Below are 14,204 nucleotides of genomic sequence, written 5' to 3'. Positions count from 1 at the left end.
GCTAAGGGAGGTCTCGAGCTTGAATACTCTGTTGGTTGATGTTTATGTGATACTGAGCTTCGTCCCAGATTTGTGGGGAGAGGACTTAATTCTGTGGGGAGGCGACTCAAGACGGGAAAGCCTTCAATTGCCGCTCTGCTTCACGCCACCGGCATCATTGCAAAAATGGTTAGACCTAGGGAAAGGCTACTCAGTCGACTGGGCTCTGCTCGAGGAGGTTCTTCACGCCATCCCGCTGCGGAATCCCACCACCACTGCTGTTGTTGTTACTGCCACAGAAGGGCAGGGGCTACTCCCATCCAGGCAAGTCAATTCATGGACACGGGCAATCCCAATGCTGGACCGCACCCTCTTCCGGCATTTGGATCTGCCATCTTCACCCTCGGCAGCTCGAGGGTCAATTCCTACATCAATGCACACATCTCGGTCTTATTCATTGAGGACTCTCCGGAGGATGAAGGTGGTTCGGGCAGCAAGGGGGCGCTCCCAGATGAACAACTGGAAATTGTCGAGGAAGAGCCAGTGGGGGTACCTGAGCAAACTCCCATCCGACCTCAGGAGCAGAAGGCGTCGACCTCCAAGAAGGACGCAGTGTAAGAGTGCGATGGCTTCCCAGAACATCACGGGTGGTGTAGAATTATCGAGGAGAAGCCAGAGGAATAGATTCCAGCTGCACACTCCGTCGTCCTCCACTTTTGTTCAGGTCTGGTATAAGTCATACGTCTCTGTCTGCGTCTGGTATAGGTTATATGTCTCTGTCTGTGTCTCTCTAGTTCATATATATGTCTATGTTTGCTATGGTTCTGCTAGTAGGACTCGTAGGGGAGCTGTCATAGGTCTTCTGTCGCCCCTGCGAGGGAAGAATTTTTGCTCCGAAGCCCCTGCGCGGGATGTTTTTGTATGGTCTGAAAACAATGTTGTGTTATGGCGCGATGTGGAAGCGGTTCTGTATGGAAATGCTGCCCCTGCGAGGGCTAATACTGAGTTGCGAGCTGCTAACCCAAAGAGCCACAGTCGGCCTTGGGCAACCTGACTCTTTGACTGTAATGTTTTCCTGTACATAATATAATAGAATAGCATAGATTTACCGAGAAAAAAAAAACTTCAGGGCAAGTACAAGTGACTAAAATTTTGTCTCTAGACTGAAAAGGAGAATGGGTTGGCTTAGAGTCTTCCATGTGAAAGTGGCATAGAAGATCACATGCATACCTGGACTGGGAAAGGGAAATACCTTCTTTGGATTGCAAGACTTGAAGACTAATAAAGTAATGAAAGTGTACTAAGTCTATCATTTCAAACTTCTTTTTAAGGTTGGACTTCACATGGTTTATAAGGTTTGGATCACTACTAGTAAGGCTACGATCATCAACATAAATAATAAGAATGATAAGGGACTTATGCACTTTCTTGGTGTAGACAATATTATTAGAATGAAACCTAGAAAAACGAATATCTAAAAGAAAGCTATCCATTTTGGCATACCAAGCCCAAGGTGCTTTCTTGAGACCATAAAGGGATTTCTTAAGCTCACATACAAGGATGGGGCTTGTTTGTATAAAGCTAGGAGGTTGTTCCATATAGATTTCTTCATGCAAGTCTCCATGCAGGAAGGAGTATTTTACATCCATCTGATGGACTTCCCATTTGAAAGAGATAGCAAGGGAAAGAACAAGGAGGATATATTTCCTTTTGGCAACATGGGAGAATACTTCAGTATAGTCAATGCCTTCAACTTGTGAAAAACCCTTAACAACAAGATGATATTTATGTTTATCAACTTTTACATTTGGTTCAAACTTGGTTCTGTAAACCCATTTGCATCTAACAATTTTCCGTCCCTTTGGAAGAGGAACAAGGTCATATGTATCATTTTCCAGTAATGAATGATTTTTTTTGTTCATAGATGCATCCCGATCTGGATGGCCTGAAGCTTCTGCAAAGGTGTTAGGATAATAATTCCCTGAAGCTTGAGCCAGTAACGAAGAGGCTCTATCAAAATGAGAACATGTATGACACTGATTTGTAGGATCACTTGCAAGAGCACCTCCTGCATCTCGTGTAATGCAGACCCATTTTGGAAGCTGAGGAGCTAAAGAAGGATCCTGAGAAGGTGGGGGAGGATTGTCATCCTCGCTATCATCATCTAAAGAAGAAATATTTTCATAAGGAGAAGAGATAAAGAGAGGTGGCACATCTGCCAAATTAGGCTCGTAGGCTGATATATTTTCAGCAAACTTTACTTCTCTTCTAATGATATAATTTTCAGATTTAGGTTGAAGAAGTCTATATCCTTTGACATCTTTAGAATATCCAACAAAATTACGTTTTTTCGCTCTTTGGTTCTAAGGCTTTATGTTTCTCATATGGAATATGGAACCATGCTTCACTTCCAAAAACACGAAAGTGACTTACATCTGGTTTAATTCAACTCCATGCTTCTTCTGGAGTGATATTATTTAAAACCTTAGTAGGAGTGTGATTTACTATGTAATTTTCATAGTTAATTGCTTCTGCCCAAAAATTAAGATGAAGTCCTTTAGATTGAAGCATACAATTAGCCATTTCCTTTAAGGTGTGATTCTTCCTTCTAGCTACACCATTTTGATGTGGAGTATATGGAACAGTTTGTTGCAATTGAATTCCATGTTAAATGAAAAACTTGATGAATTTGTTGTTAACATATCCTAGATTGTTTCTCAACAAAAGTCTTAAAGCTGAATAACATGTTAAAGACTTCACTCTTGAGTTTTAAGAAGTATACTAAAGTGCGTCTAGAGAAATCATCAATGAAAATTAAGAAATACTTGTAACCAGAGAATGAAACAACTGGAACTGGACCACATAAATTACTATGCACGAGCTGTAAAGGGGCTGAGGCATGCCAAGTGGCACGTTTTTCAAAACTAGCCCAATGATTTTTTCCAAGTACACGTCCGGAACAAACACCATCTCTACAAGATATGATAGGTAGACCTGCTACCATATTTTCTTTACATAGATTTTGAAGGGAGCGATAGTTTAAGTGACCAAATCACTCATGCCAAAGTTTGTTCACTTCATCATTATGGGCAACAAATACCAAGGGAAGAGTTGATGACCCAAAGTTGTTAAACTTATACAACCATGTAGAATCATAAGAAATTCTAGTAGCTAAAATTTGTCTAGGATCTCTTAGGTCCTTAATTACAACATCATGAGGTGAAAATTCCATGGTTTTACCTTCACCTGAATGAGTTATTTGATATACAGATAGAAGGTTTAAGGATAAGGTAGGAACACATAATACATCATTAAATTTACTATTATCTAGATGAATAGTTCTAGTCCCTATAATGCTAAGAGATTTATCATCACCAACATATATAATTTTGGTGTTACAATCATTTAAGGAAGAAAACATGGCTTTGTTTTTGGCCATGTGATAAGAAGCTCCAGAATCAATGATCCACTCATGAGAATGAGAGGAAGAAGATATGTTTAGATCATAACCAGATCGAGATGCTTGACAACTAGATTCAGAAAGTGTTATTCCAAAAGATGAAGTTGAAGTTGAAGAGTGCTCCAAATGGATGTTATGTTTCTTCATTGCTACTTCCAAGGCTTCCATATTCCCAAAGCATTTGGATTTTAAGTGGCCATCATGATTACAAAATTTTCAATGTCTATCACTCTTCTTCCCTTTGTTTTTAGTTGCCTTATCATTTTATTGAGTTGATTTTTCGTTGTGAGATTGAAATTGCTTAGGACCGTTGTTTGGTTTAGGACCATTCTTTTTAGGATGCTACTTTTTAGGACTTTTTGAGCTTGGTTGATGTTGGGCTGCTAAGGCTTTCTTAGAAGAATTTCCAGTATTAAGAAGACCAAGATCTAAGAGTTTTTCAAAGAATCACAAAAGGCATCAAAAGAGGGGGACTTGTAGTCGTGTCCTCGAAAAATAAAGGCTTCTCTAGTAGAATGCAAGGTTGAAACAAACACAGAGTAAGTTGGTAATAACTTAATAAGAATGGAATAGATAAGGCTAACATCTTCTTTCTTAACCTTAACACCTTCCAAAAGAAGTTTAAGGGTCTTCAACTTGGACAAAAAATATTCAATGGAAGAAAAATTATTGGGGTCCAACGTAAGAAACTCATTTTCAATTTGATGGGCTCTAATCTCATTTTTAATCCCAAAAACTTTATTGAGTTGTTTCATTGCTTCATCGGAGGTATCAATTTCTGTGATATGGAATCTAAGCTCTGGAGAAATAGACATCCCTATCAACTCATTTGACTGATCTTTCTTATTTTCCCATTTGGCTTGCTTATTTTCATCTTTAGTATTAGACGCTTGGCCTGAGGCTATTCTATAAACACCTTTACTTCTAAGTAAATCCATAACGTACGATAGCCATTTGAAGTAGTTTATGATGTCAAGAATAACCTGGCATGAACTTTCCATTTTAAAGAAACTGAAGCTGCAGAGGCTTAAACTAAGTGTTCCAATGGAAAGATCTTGCAAAATTAGGCCAATTAAAAAAAACGTCTCTGAAAACAGCTTTCGGATGAAGAAGTTATGGCTTTTTGAAAAAAAGTTGTTGAAGATGTCGATGAACTACATGAATACTGGGAAGTGAATGATAATTTTATATTTAAAAAAGAAAATCCCCTCATTTCCAAACTTAATCTAATTAGCTCACTTTTATAAAAAAGATTACTTTATGTGACCCACTTTTTATAATTAAGTGAAAGTCACTTTTACAATGGTACTTTATGAACTATCCATTACTTTTATAAATAAGTGAAAGTCACTTTTACAATGGTACTTTATGAACTCTTCACTAAATTGTAACTTAAATAAAAGATAAAGTGACTTTATAATTATAAGTGACTCACTTTTTATAATGGGCGAGAACACTTTTACATAAAGTAACTTTAAAACATAAGTTACATGTGTTTTATGAAAAATTAACTCAACAAAAATAAAGACCTGAACTCAAAACCTCTATTCTCATAAAGTAAGTTTAGACCAAGTGAGGTAGTTTAAAATGTTAGGAAGGAGGGGTTTTTTATTTTTGTTCATTGAAGCTTTGGGGTGCATTCTTACTTCAAAAATCCCTTTTTTCCTCCAAAGAAAAAAACCCACACAAACCAAATGAACAAGCAAAAGCCTTATGGATTAAAGTTAGATTTGGCCAGAAACTATATATTTTTTTCAATGTTTCTAATTTTCCGAGATCACACTAAGGCACAACAGAAAATAGAATACGCATAAGAAAAAATCATTTCTTTCTATTTCTCAGTTTCCCAGATCACACAGAGTCATAAGGCAAAGAGCATATGTAGAAATGAAAGGTATATATCGAGTAATATTTTTTTTTATAGAAGACACTAAATCGAAATAAACAAAGAGGTAAATAACTATAACTATAAGTAAAGGCTATATACCTCCCGATCTTAAAAATGACATATCTAAGACTACTGTAAACATTTTCTCATGAAACGAAAGGGGATCCTCACTGGAACATATGCTCCTAACACAATAGAGCAGTCCCCTCAACTCGAAAATGGTCAGAAGCAATAGATCTAGGAAACGACAGTCAGATGCAGTTGTACTGGCTTCGGATTTGGATCACCAACGGATGTGGCCCTCAAATAACTCTGATACCATGTGGGAATTTATAGGGTAAGTTCCTTAGATAAAACACCAAAGGACACCGCTCACAAATAGATCACAGTTCAATACATCAGTATTCTTGACGTGGTTAAAACCCTCAAAGAGGGAAACAGTCCACGATGTGAGCCAACGCAGTCACTTTAGGAAGTTTATTAATGTAAAAAAAAAAAAAAATTACATAAAATTCTCTCATGAATGGTCACCTTACAAATGACCCTCCATGCTCTTTCAATAGAAATCATGGGCCAATCGGGTGTTAAGCCATGGATCATGTTTTGGTAATACCAATTAGAGAATGAACCGTCAAATCACTTCATGTCTAGAACATATCGTGACTGTCAGATTGTAAATTACAAAGAGTGCATACTAAGGAAACACACTTTTCCTAACTATACACTAGAGCAAGTTATACTTAATTATTTCCTATGCCTTGGAATATCTATATATCTGATATTTCTATTTATCAATATATCTAAATAAATAGTTTACTTGATATTTATGTTAAATTACTTTATTTTTAACACACAATGGAATATATATTATACATGTGTTCTTTACTCTAACTTTGAACTAAATGTGAGGGGCTGATGCGTCATCCATGCTTTATAGTTGACATGTATGTCTTTAAAAATAAAATAAAAAATATTGGCAAAATAATATAACAATGTAGCTATAGTAAAAAATAAAAATGATTATACACATTTACTCTTAATTAAAAGTATTATAAAACATAATCTCACTATCATTATATAAAAAGATGTAAAAATATTTCACTCACACTCTCACCCCCAAAATAAAATAGAACAAGATGTAAAAAAAATAAATCTCATACTCCCACCATAAAATAAAATATTTAGATGTTCATATAGAGTAACATTATTTTATATAAATTTTAAAAAGGAATAAGATAACTAAAAGTAAAAAAAATCTTATGTTTTCACTTATAAAATCTTTAAATGTACATATAGGGTAACATAATTTTATGTAAACTTTAAAAAGAGATAACATAACTAAAAGTAAAGAAAATCTTATATTTTCACTTTTTAATACGAGAAGATGAATAATTCCTAAATTTTTAATAATATACATAAATGATCTAAACCCCATGCTAATTAATTTATTTTAGTATGAACTTTATATATGTGTGTGAGAGCCATAACAAAATATTTCAGTACTTGAATACCTAAAAAAAATTAAGTTTAAAAAAAATAAAAAATCAAATACTACAACCTACAACCTATGAGGCTATGTGTTTTTCCATCCATGCTCTATGTGGAGGTAACATTTATTCATTTTAAAATTAAAATAAAATATTCTCTAAATAATAAAACAATTTCAACTATAACAAAAAATTAAAATAAATATACATATTTAGTTAATTGTAATTAAAAATATTATAAAACACCAATAATCCCACTATTATTCTAATTACTATATTACTAATATTACAACCCAATCAAATTAAAATATACAAATATTTCAGTCATATCTACGATCAGAGGTGGGTCAGAGTCAACATCTCATGGAGTAATGGCTTTTGCTGCCCCACAGTGGTTCAATGGATCGGGTTGAATGGTGGTTCAATTCACGACATCACTGGGTACAGTGCACTCACCATAACCCTTGACTGGTTGGCGACTCGTGGCCTCTTCATGAATCACTTTGCATGCCAACTCACAACAACTCCATGTGGGTTTGGAGTTAGCTTTTTATTAATCCAGGTCATTTTGTAGTTTTAAATAATATCTTTGCTTAAGTATGGACTCTAACTTCCAATTTTGTATTTTTACGGAGGACTCTAATACACAAAGCCAGCCTTTTTGGCATAGTTGGCACACCAACCTGAACACGAAACACTCTTTGTGCTGTTGGATATGGTTATAAGGAAAAACATATGCATTTGTGTTATTGGGTCGCTTTCCATTTGGGCATTCCATAACACATCGAGATACTGAATTTATTATTTTGTAATAGTAATATAAATCCAAGCGTTAAGCATTTTTTTTTTATAGGAACTCTAAAATGAAATAATGTAATTAAAAGTAAAAAAAATCATATATTTTTACTTTTAATTTTTAGTATGTTATAAAAATATATAATTCTTATGAAAATATATAATTTTAATATTTATTAAAATATAATTTTAATATTTTTAAAAATATTTTAATAAAAGACAAATTATTTGAATACCCGTCTTAATTAATTTATACGTCTTAATTAATTTATTTCAATAACTTTATATATATTAATTATAACAAAATATTTCAATACCTAATTACTTAAAAAAGTTATTAAAGTAAATTAAAAAAGTCAAATATTAATTTTTTTTTTCGAAGAAAAAGCGAACTTTTTATTAGAGATAAAAAGTTACATTGCAAATGCATCAGCATCTCCATTTGACTGTTAGGTTGTTTTGATTACAACCAAAAATCTGTCCTACTTGCAGCAAGTAGTTAAACGGTCTATGGGGTGAAAAACCCTCTCAGAGCTGTTCGGCCGAGGCCTGTAAAAAACATTTCAGCATGCCAAAAGGCCTTCCAAAACAAGTGGGTCTCCTCGACAGAGGAAAACAACCCTTACAAAAATTGTTGTATTATCAGAACTTCTAGAACCGATTTAAACAAAAATAAAAGTTTTTTATATGAGAGATAAATATAAGATTATATATATGCTAAAAAGGAACAGTCAAAATTGTTGGAGATAAGGTGGCTGATCTGAAGAGCTGGTCTGACCATGATTAACCTGTTCTATTTTCCACCTGCCCATATCTTGTTGTAAACCTTTTTTAGAAAGGTGGTCTGCTGAGTCATTGAGTTCCCTGTAGATGTGACAAATGGAAAAACAGTTAAAAGAAAGTTTCAATACCTGAATTTCATCCAGCAGAATTTTTAAAAATTGATTTTTGCAAGCACTGTGTCCATTAACCCATTTGATGACATTAAGAGAATCTCCGAAGATCTGAATTGTGGGGATGTTCCTCTGAATGAGCCAGCATAAGAGAAGTTTCAGCGCTGCCAGTTCCGCGAAATTATTTGAGCCAGAGCCCAACCCGACCGAGGCTTTTATGAGCTGATCAGGATTTTCATGGATGACTATACCAGCACCTGCCTTGTTGTTCTGGGAAGCCCCATCAAAAAATGCCCAAGGAATACCCTCTTTTAATTGAATTTCCTTGATTTGTCTTGGAGGGGAAATCACTTCTGATTCAGGGATGCTGGAGAAGATAGAGACACTGAGGGTTGCCGAAACTGACCGCGGGATTTCCAAGTCCTGAAAAATGCTTTTATTCCTTGCTATCCAAACCCCCCAGCAGATGATCAAGGGAAGATTTCTCATATTTCCTTCAGGATGCTGTTGCCACCAATTAGACCATGCCTCGGTCATATTTCCTCCTACCCAGGCAAAACTTTTATTTAACAGCTTTCCTGCCTCCCCCCATATCTTTTTTGTTTCTTGACAGTTTAGGAACAGGTGGTTGATGGATTCGGCTTCTGATTTGCATAGTGTGCATCTCCCTGGGCCATGCATGTATCTTGACTGTAGAATGTCCCAGGTTGGGATTTTTCTTCTTAGAATGCACCAAAAGAGTATTTTTGTCTTAGGAGGGGATTTGAGCTTCCATAGGTGCCTCGACCACCATTCGGGAGGCTCCCATCCTTTCCTAGACATGAGGAATTTGTACCCACTTTTTGGTGAATATTCTCCAGTGTCTGCATGTGCCCAGATGAGTTCGTCTGGACTATCTTTCAGTCTGGCTTGTGATCTGATGAGCTCCTGAGTATAGGTGTTCCATTCATTCCTCCAGTCTTGTTCTAGTTCCAGATCTTCTCCGTCTTTCCAGGCCTGTCCCCAAATGGATGAGTGACCAATTTTTTCCACCTGATACAAGAAATAAATACCTCTGCTTTCTAAATGCTGGGTTAGACCGGGAGAAAGGGCATAATTCATATTACACCCGACCCATGGATCCTTCCCTATCTTCACACTTCGCCCGTTTCCAATTTTCCACGCTAGCCCCTGCTCAATCACTCTAAAGGATTCCACCGTTGCTTTCCATATCACTGAGGCATTTTTCTTATTCTTAGCTGGGTTCCTGATCCAGTCTTCTAATGGCACCGGGTCAATGTATTTCCTCTTGATCACTCTTGTCCAGAGGTTTTCCAACTTGATAAGCCTCCATCCCGATTTAGCAGCCAGAGAAAGGCTGAATTCTGGGAGGCTTTTTATCCCCCATCCTCCCCAGTCTTTAGGCCTTGCCACTTTCTCCCAGGCAACCCATGGAAGAACAGCCTTTTCTTTAGATCCTGCCCAGAGGAATCTGCTACAAATTCTTCTGATTTTTTCCAGCGTGCCCTTAGGGACCCATGTCAGCGCTGCCTAGTAGACTGGGATGGCCAGGAGCACTGATTTAATTAGAGTCAGTCTTCCTGCTCTGGAAAGCCATTTGTAACTCCAGTGGGATATTCTGGCTTCTAGTTTTGCAGTCAGCCAGTTCCAATCCTCTTTCTTATATGCATTGGGTTTTAACCAGAAGCCTAGGTACTTGAAGGGGGATTGCATGTTGCTTACTTCAAAAGGAAAGTGTGAGAGAATTTGTGCTCTGTCGTGCCGGTTTAATCCTTCTACAATTAGTTGAGATTTCCTGGAATTTATCTGCATTCCAGTGGCTTTCATAAACAGATCAAAAATGATGCGTAGTTCTGCTAATTCATTAGGAGAACCATTTGTGAATACCAGAATATCATCTACAAAAAGGAGATGTGATATGCTTAGGTTAGCTGCTACTTCAATACCTTTGATCTTACCTTCCCTTCTGGCCTTTAGGATCAGCTGACTTAGGCCTTCTGCAACTAAAAGAAATAACAGGGGTGACAGAGGACAGCCTTGCCTCAGGCCCCTCTGTCCTTTGAAGAATGGAGTGGCTGCACTGTTGATGAGGATTGCATAGCTGACATTGGTGATGCAGCCCATTATCCAGCTGATGAAGTCGATTTTGAACCCCAGGTGAGTCAGGAGCAGACGGATATAAATCCAATTAATTCTGTCAAAGGCTTTTGATAAATCAATTTTGAGAACAACACCCTTTTTATTCTGATGTTTTACACTATGAAGAACCTCCTGGGCCACACCTATGGCTTCATGGATTTGGCGTCCATTTAGGAACCCAAATTGCTCAGTAGAGATATGCTTTGACAAGGTTGGTTTTAATCTGAGCGCAATCACTTTTGCAATTATTTTGTATATACTGTTGCATAAGGAAATAGGTCTGAAGTCTTCGAAAGATTCAGGGTTTTCCTTCTTGGGAATGAGTGCAATAAGAGTAGCATTGAAGGGGCTATAGACCTCTCCTTTAATCCTGGTCTCTTCTATGACTTCAGTGAGTTCTTCTCCAATTAGATCAAAGAAGTGGAGATAGAGTTCAATTGCCCAACCATCGGGCCCGGGGCTTTTTTCTTTTGCCATAGATTTGATGACCCCCTCCACTTCCTCTTTTGTTACAGGGATCATTACCTCCTCTGCTTCTTCGTCTTCTACAAATCTGGGAAAGCACTGAGCTGTTTTAATGACTTCTGCAATTGTGGCCTCACCAGGGTCTGCATATTGGGTTTTGAAGTGACTTAGCCCGAGAGCTGACAGGGCTTCAAAGGTCTTTTCTTCCCTACCTTCACCATTTTTTAGACTCCAGATGGTGTTTGCACTCTTCCTTCCCTTCGCATAATTATGGAAAAATTTTGTATTCTCGTCCCCAGCTTTGATCCAGGTGGCTCTGCTCTTGAGCCTCCATTCCTCCTCCTTAGCCAACAGGATTTGATTTTTGAGCTTCTCAAGTTGAATGATTTTGTCTTTGGATTCCTGAGTCGCATATCCATCCCCCTCTATACTCTCCAGATTTTGAAGCTCCTCACTGATTCGATTAAAATCCTCATTTTGTTTTGCCTTCCAGTCCTTCGCCCATGAGATTGTTGCTTTCTTTAGTCTTTTGAGATTTTCCATAAATAAGAACCCTCTGTCTTCAGCAGCTTGGTTGTCAGGATGTATCCATGTTTCCTTGAAAAGGAGATTAAAGGAGGATTCTTTCAGCCAAGCAGCATTAAACTTGAAAGGCGCCGGAGGCTTGGGAGGAGATTTTGAGAGGTCCAAGAAGATTGGAGAGTGGTCTGAAGGCCCCCCCTCTTCAACCCATTGGCGGAAGATAGGAATCCGAGAGGACAATTCCTCATTGATGAGGAAACGATCAAGCCTTTTTGCCACCCTTGCTTCCCCTACTCGACGATTCTTCCATGTTGGCTTCAGCTTAATGAGGTTTACATCAATCAGATTGTTTGCAGAGAGGAGATTATGGAAGAAGTCGGTTAAGGAATCCTCCCTAGCAGAAGGTCCCCAGGTCTCTGCTCTTCCGAGGGAGAAGTTTAAATCTCCTCCCAGCACCAGAAGGTTGTTCTTCATAACAGACTTAGCCATGAGATCATTCCAGAAAGGCATCCTTCCCTGACAAGGGCCGTAGATGTTTAGGATTGATATTGGGAAATCAAAGTCAGGGGTTTGAAATTCCATTCCCATCACCAGCTTCATACCCCATTGATTTATGATCTTGATTCGACCTTCTCTGTATCCAATGGCCAGTCCTCCGGAATGGCCCGAGGAGTCGATGGCTGAGAACTTCCAATCTGGGAGAAGGCCGGCGAGAGCCGATTCAACTTCAAATCCGTTTCCCAAGGTCTCTTGAAGGAGGAGAATGTCCGCTCTAGAGGACAGCAGCATCTCCCTGAGGGCCAGTTTTTTGGGCTTACTGGCTAAACCCCTGCAGTTCCATGATGTAAGGATCATTTTGGAACCTTTTCGGGGCCTTGCACTGCTCTAAGTGCCCCAGGGATCGATAGTTGCTTCCCATCTGCTACATCATGTTTTGCTTTTACTTGGGCCATAGAAAGACTGGATTTTCTACCTCTTTTCTTCCTAGGCTGGCTCTGAGGGAGAGCTTGGTCTATACCACCCACTGAAGATTGAGGATCGGATTTGTGGTCCAAGGATCTGAGGTTATAGGGACAGGAGGGGAGAGGAACCAGAGGGGGAGGCTCAGAGGAACATCCTTCACAGTTCAGATCGAGAGCGGGGATAGCCGCCGAGATGAGATCAATACAAGTTTCTACGTTTTCCCCTTCCAAGATTTTAATTGAGTCAATGTTTTCAGGCATACAATTTGCAGAATCAGGGACCAGACATTTATTAAAGGAATCAGAAATGAGATTAGGAGGGGAGAGAGGATCTAGACTCATACCCTTGGAGTCTTCGCCGAGGTTTGTAATTTGAGCAGCAGCATCATCTTTGAGGGACTCCGGAACAGGATGCTCGATCCCTGGCTCGGGTGCTTCAACTTCCATTCTGGAATGGGGGTCCGGGGAAGAAACCTTCGGAAGCTGAGGCTCCTGCTGAGGAACTGGGTCCGGTTCTTTCTCCAATTGAGAGGCGTCATGCGAGAAACCCTGAGGTGCCATGTCTTGGTAAGAATCCGTCTCCATCTGTGCCATGGTTCTCTGAAATCTTCTCCGCCTTCTGCCCAGTGGACAGTCCTTTGCTAAATGGCCATACACATGACATCTATGACACCGGAAGGGCAAGTGTTCATAGTCAAGAATTTGTTCGAACACATAGTCTTTATACTGGAGAGGTATTGTCTTGGCTAGCCCTTTGCTCGGATTTAAACTTACAAGGATCCTGGCCATTGCCTTGTTGTGGGTTTGCAGGAAAGTCATGTCAGCCTCCAGAAAGGTGCCAAGCCTGTTCCCGATGGCTTTGAAGACCGATTCAACCCAAAGAAAGGGTGGGAGCCCAGGAATCCTTACCCATACTGGAAAAACGTCTGTCTTCTCATGCGTAGCGTCGAACAGGGGGCTCCATTTTTTGAAGAGAACCGGAATGTTCCCGAAAGCCCAGTTTCTGCTTGCTACCCAGTCTGCAGCGTGTTTGTGTTCGAAACGCACCATAAACCACCCTTTGGCGAGGATAGACACCGAGAACCCTCTGATGAGGTCCGATTGCCAATTCTTTACCCCCCAGGAGTGAATGTAAGAAGAGGAGAATTTTTTCCCCCTCGCCCTTCCTACCAGAGTACATTCTGCCGTCTCCAGGGCCTCATCTATCTGGACGTCCATGCCCAAAACCAAGTTCCCTTCTATATCCTGGGCCTTAATCGGCCGCTGTTTCTTTCTTTTCGCACCCTTATTACGAGCCCCTGGATCCTCGGCTCTTGGATCCTCACTGTTCTCTGAGAGGTCTTGCAGGTCCGGGTCAATTGACAAGGAGGGAAGTTCTAAACCCTGTGAGGCCGGGGCCGAGGTCCCTTCAGCATGGATATTAGACGCAGAAAGAGGAAAGTTTGTTACCTGAGTCCCCAGATCAATGCCGATGCTGTTGTCTTGTAGAATCAGAGAACCCTCGAGAGCCTGCTCCTTCCACGCGCCTTCCCGATTAGGGTTTCCTTGTTCTTTGCCTATAGAGGTTCTGGTTAGGGCTGCAGGTCTTCCAGAAAACGTCCCAGTCCTTTGTCC

The 14,204-nt window shown here is 39.3% G+C and overlaps 1 protein-coding gene across 1 annotated transcript; it reads right to left on the bottom strand.

Annotated features, from left to right (window-relative positions):
* Positions 1 to 8,137: 8,137 nt before the first annotated feature.
* Positions 8,138 to 12,483, bottom strand: LOC149186560 (uncharacterized). The gene is made up of 4 exons (XM_089409388.1): positions 10,461 to 12,483; positions 10,225 to 10,355; positions 8,521 to 10,032; positions 8,138 to 8,158 (listed from the first exon to the last, which is right to left on the bottom strand). The coding sequence occupies exons 1-4, from the start codon at positions 12,481 to 12,483 to the stop codon at positions 8,138 to 8,140; spliced, it is 3,687 nt and encodes a 1,228-aa protein (XP_089265514.1).
* Between the last annotated feature and the right edge of the window lie 1,721 nt (positions 12,484 to 14,204).

Source organism: Pinus tabuliformis, chromosome 3_1 (genome assembly GCF_031772625.1).
Source record: "Pinus tabuliformis cultivar Carrire ecotype Pingquan chromosome 3_1, CPIR1, whole genome shotgun sequence".
Classification (NCBI taxonomy): domain Eukaryota; kingdom Viridiplantae; phylum Streptophyta; class Pinopsida; order Pinales; family Pinaceae; genus Pinus; species Pinus tabuliformis.
This window is presented reverse-complemented; position numbering and strand designations above follow the sequence as displayed.

Bases quoted from the DNA above. Each gene is read 5' to 3' on its own strand.
- LOC149186560 (XM_089409388.1), bottom strand. From the start codon at position 12,483: ATGATCCTTACATCATGGAACTGCAGGGGTTTAGCCAGTAAGCCCAAA. The intron at 10,356-10,460 runs GTAAGATCAAAG...ATGAATTAGCAG, and splicing joins CCTAAAGGCCAGAAGGGAAG to AACTACGCATCATTTTTGAT. The intron at 8,159-8,520 runs GTATTGAAACTT...TGTTTTTTACAG, and splicing joins TTCTGCTGGATGAAATTCAG to GCCTCGGCCGAACAGCTCTG.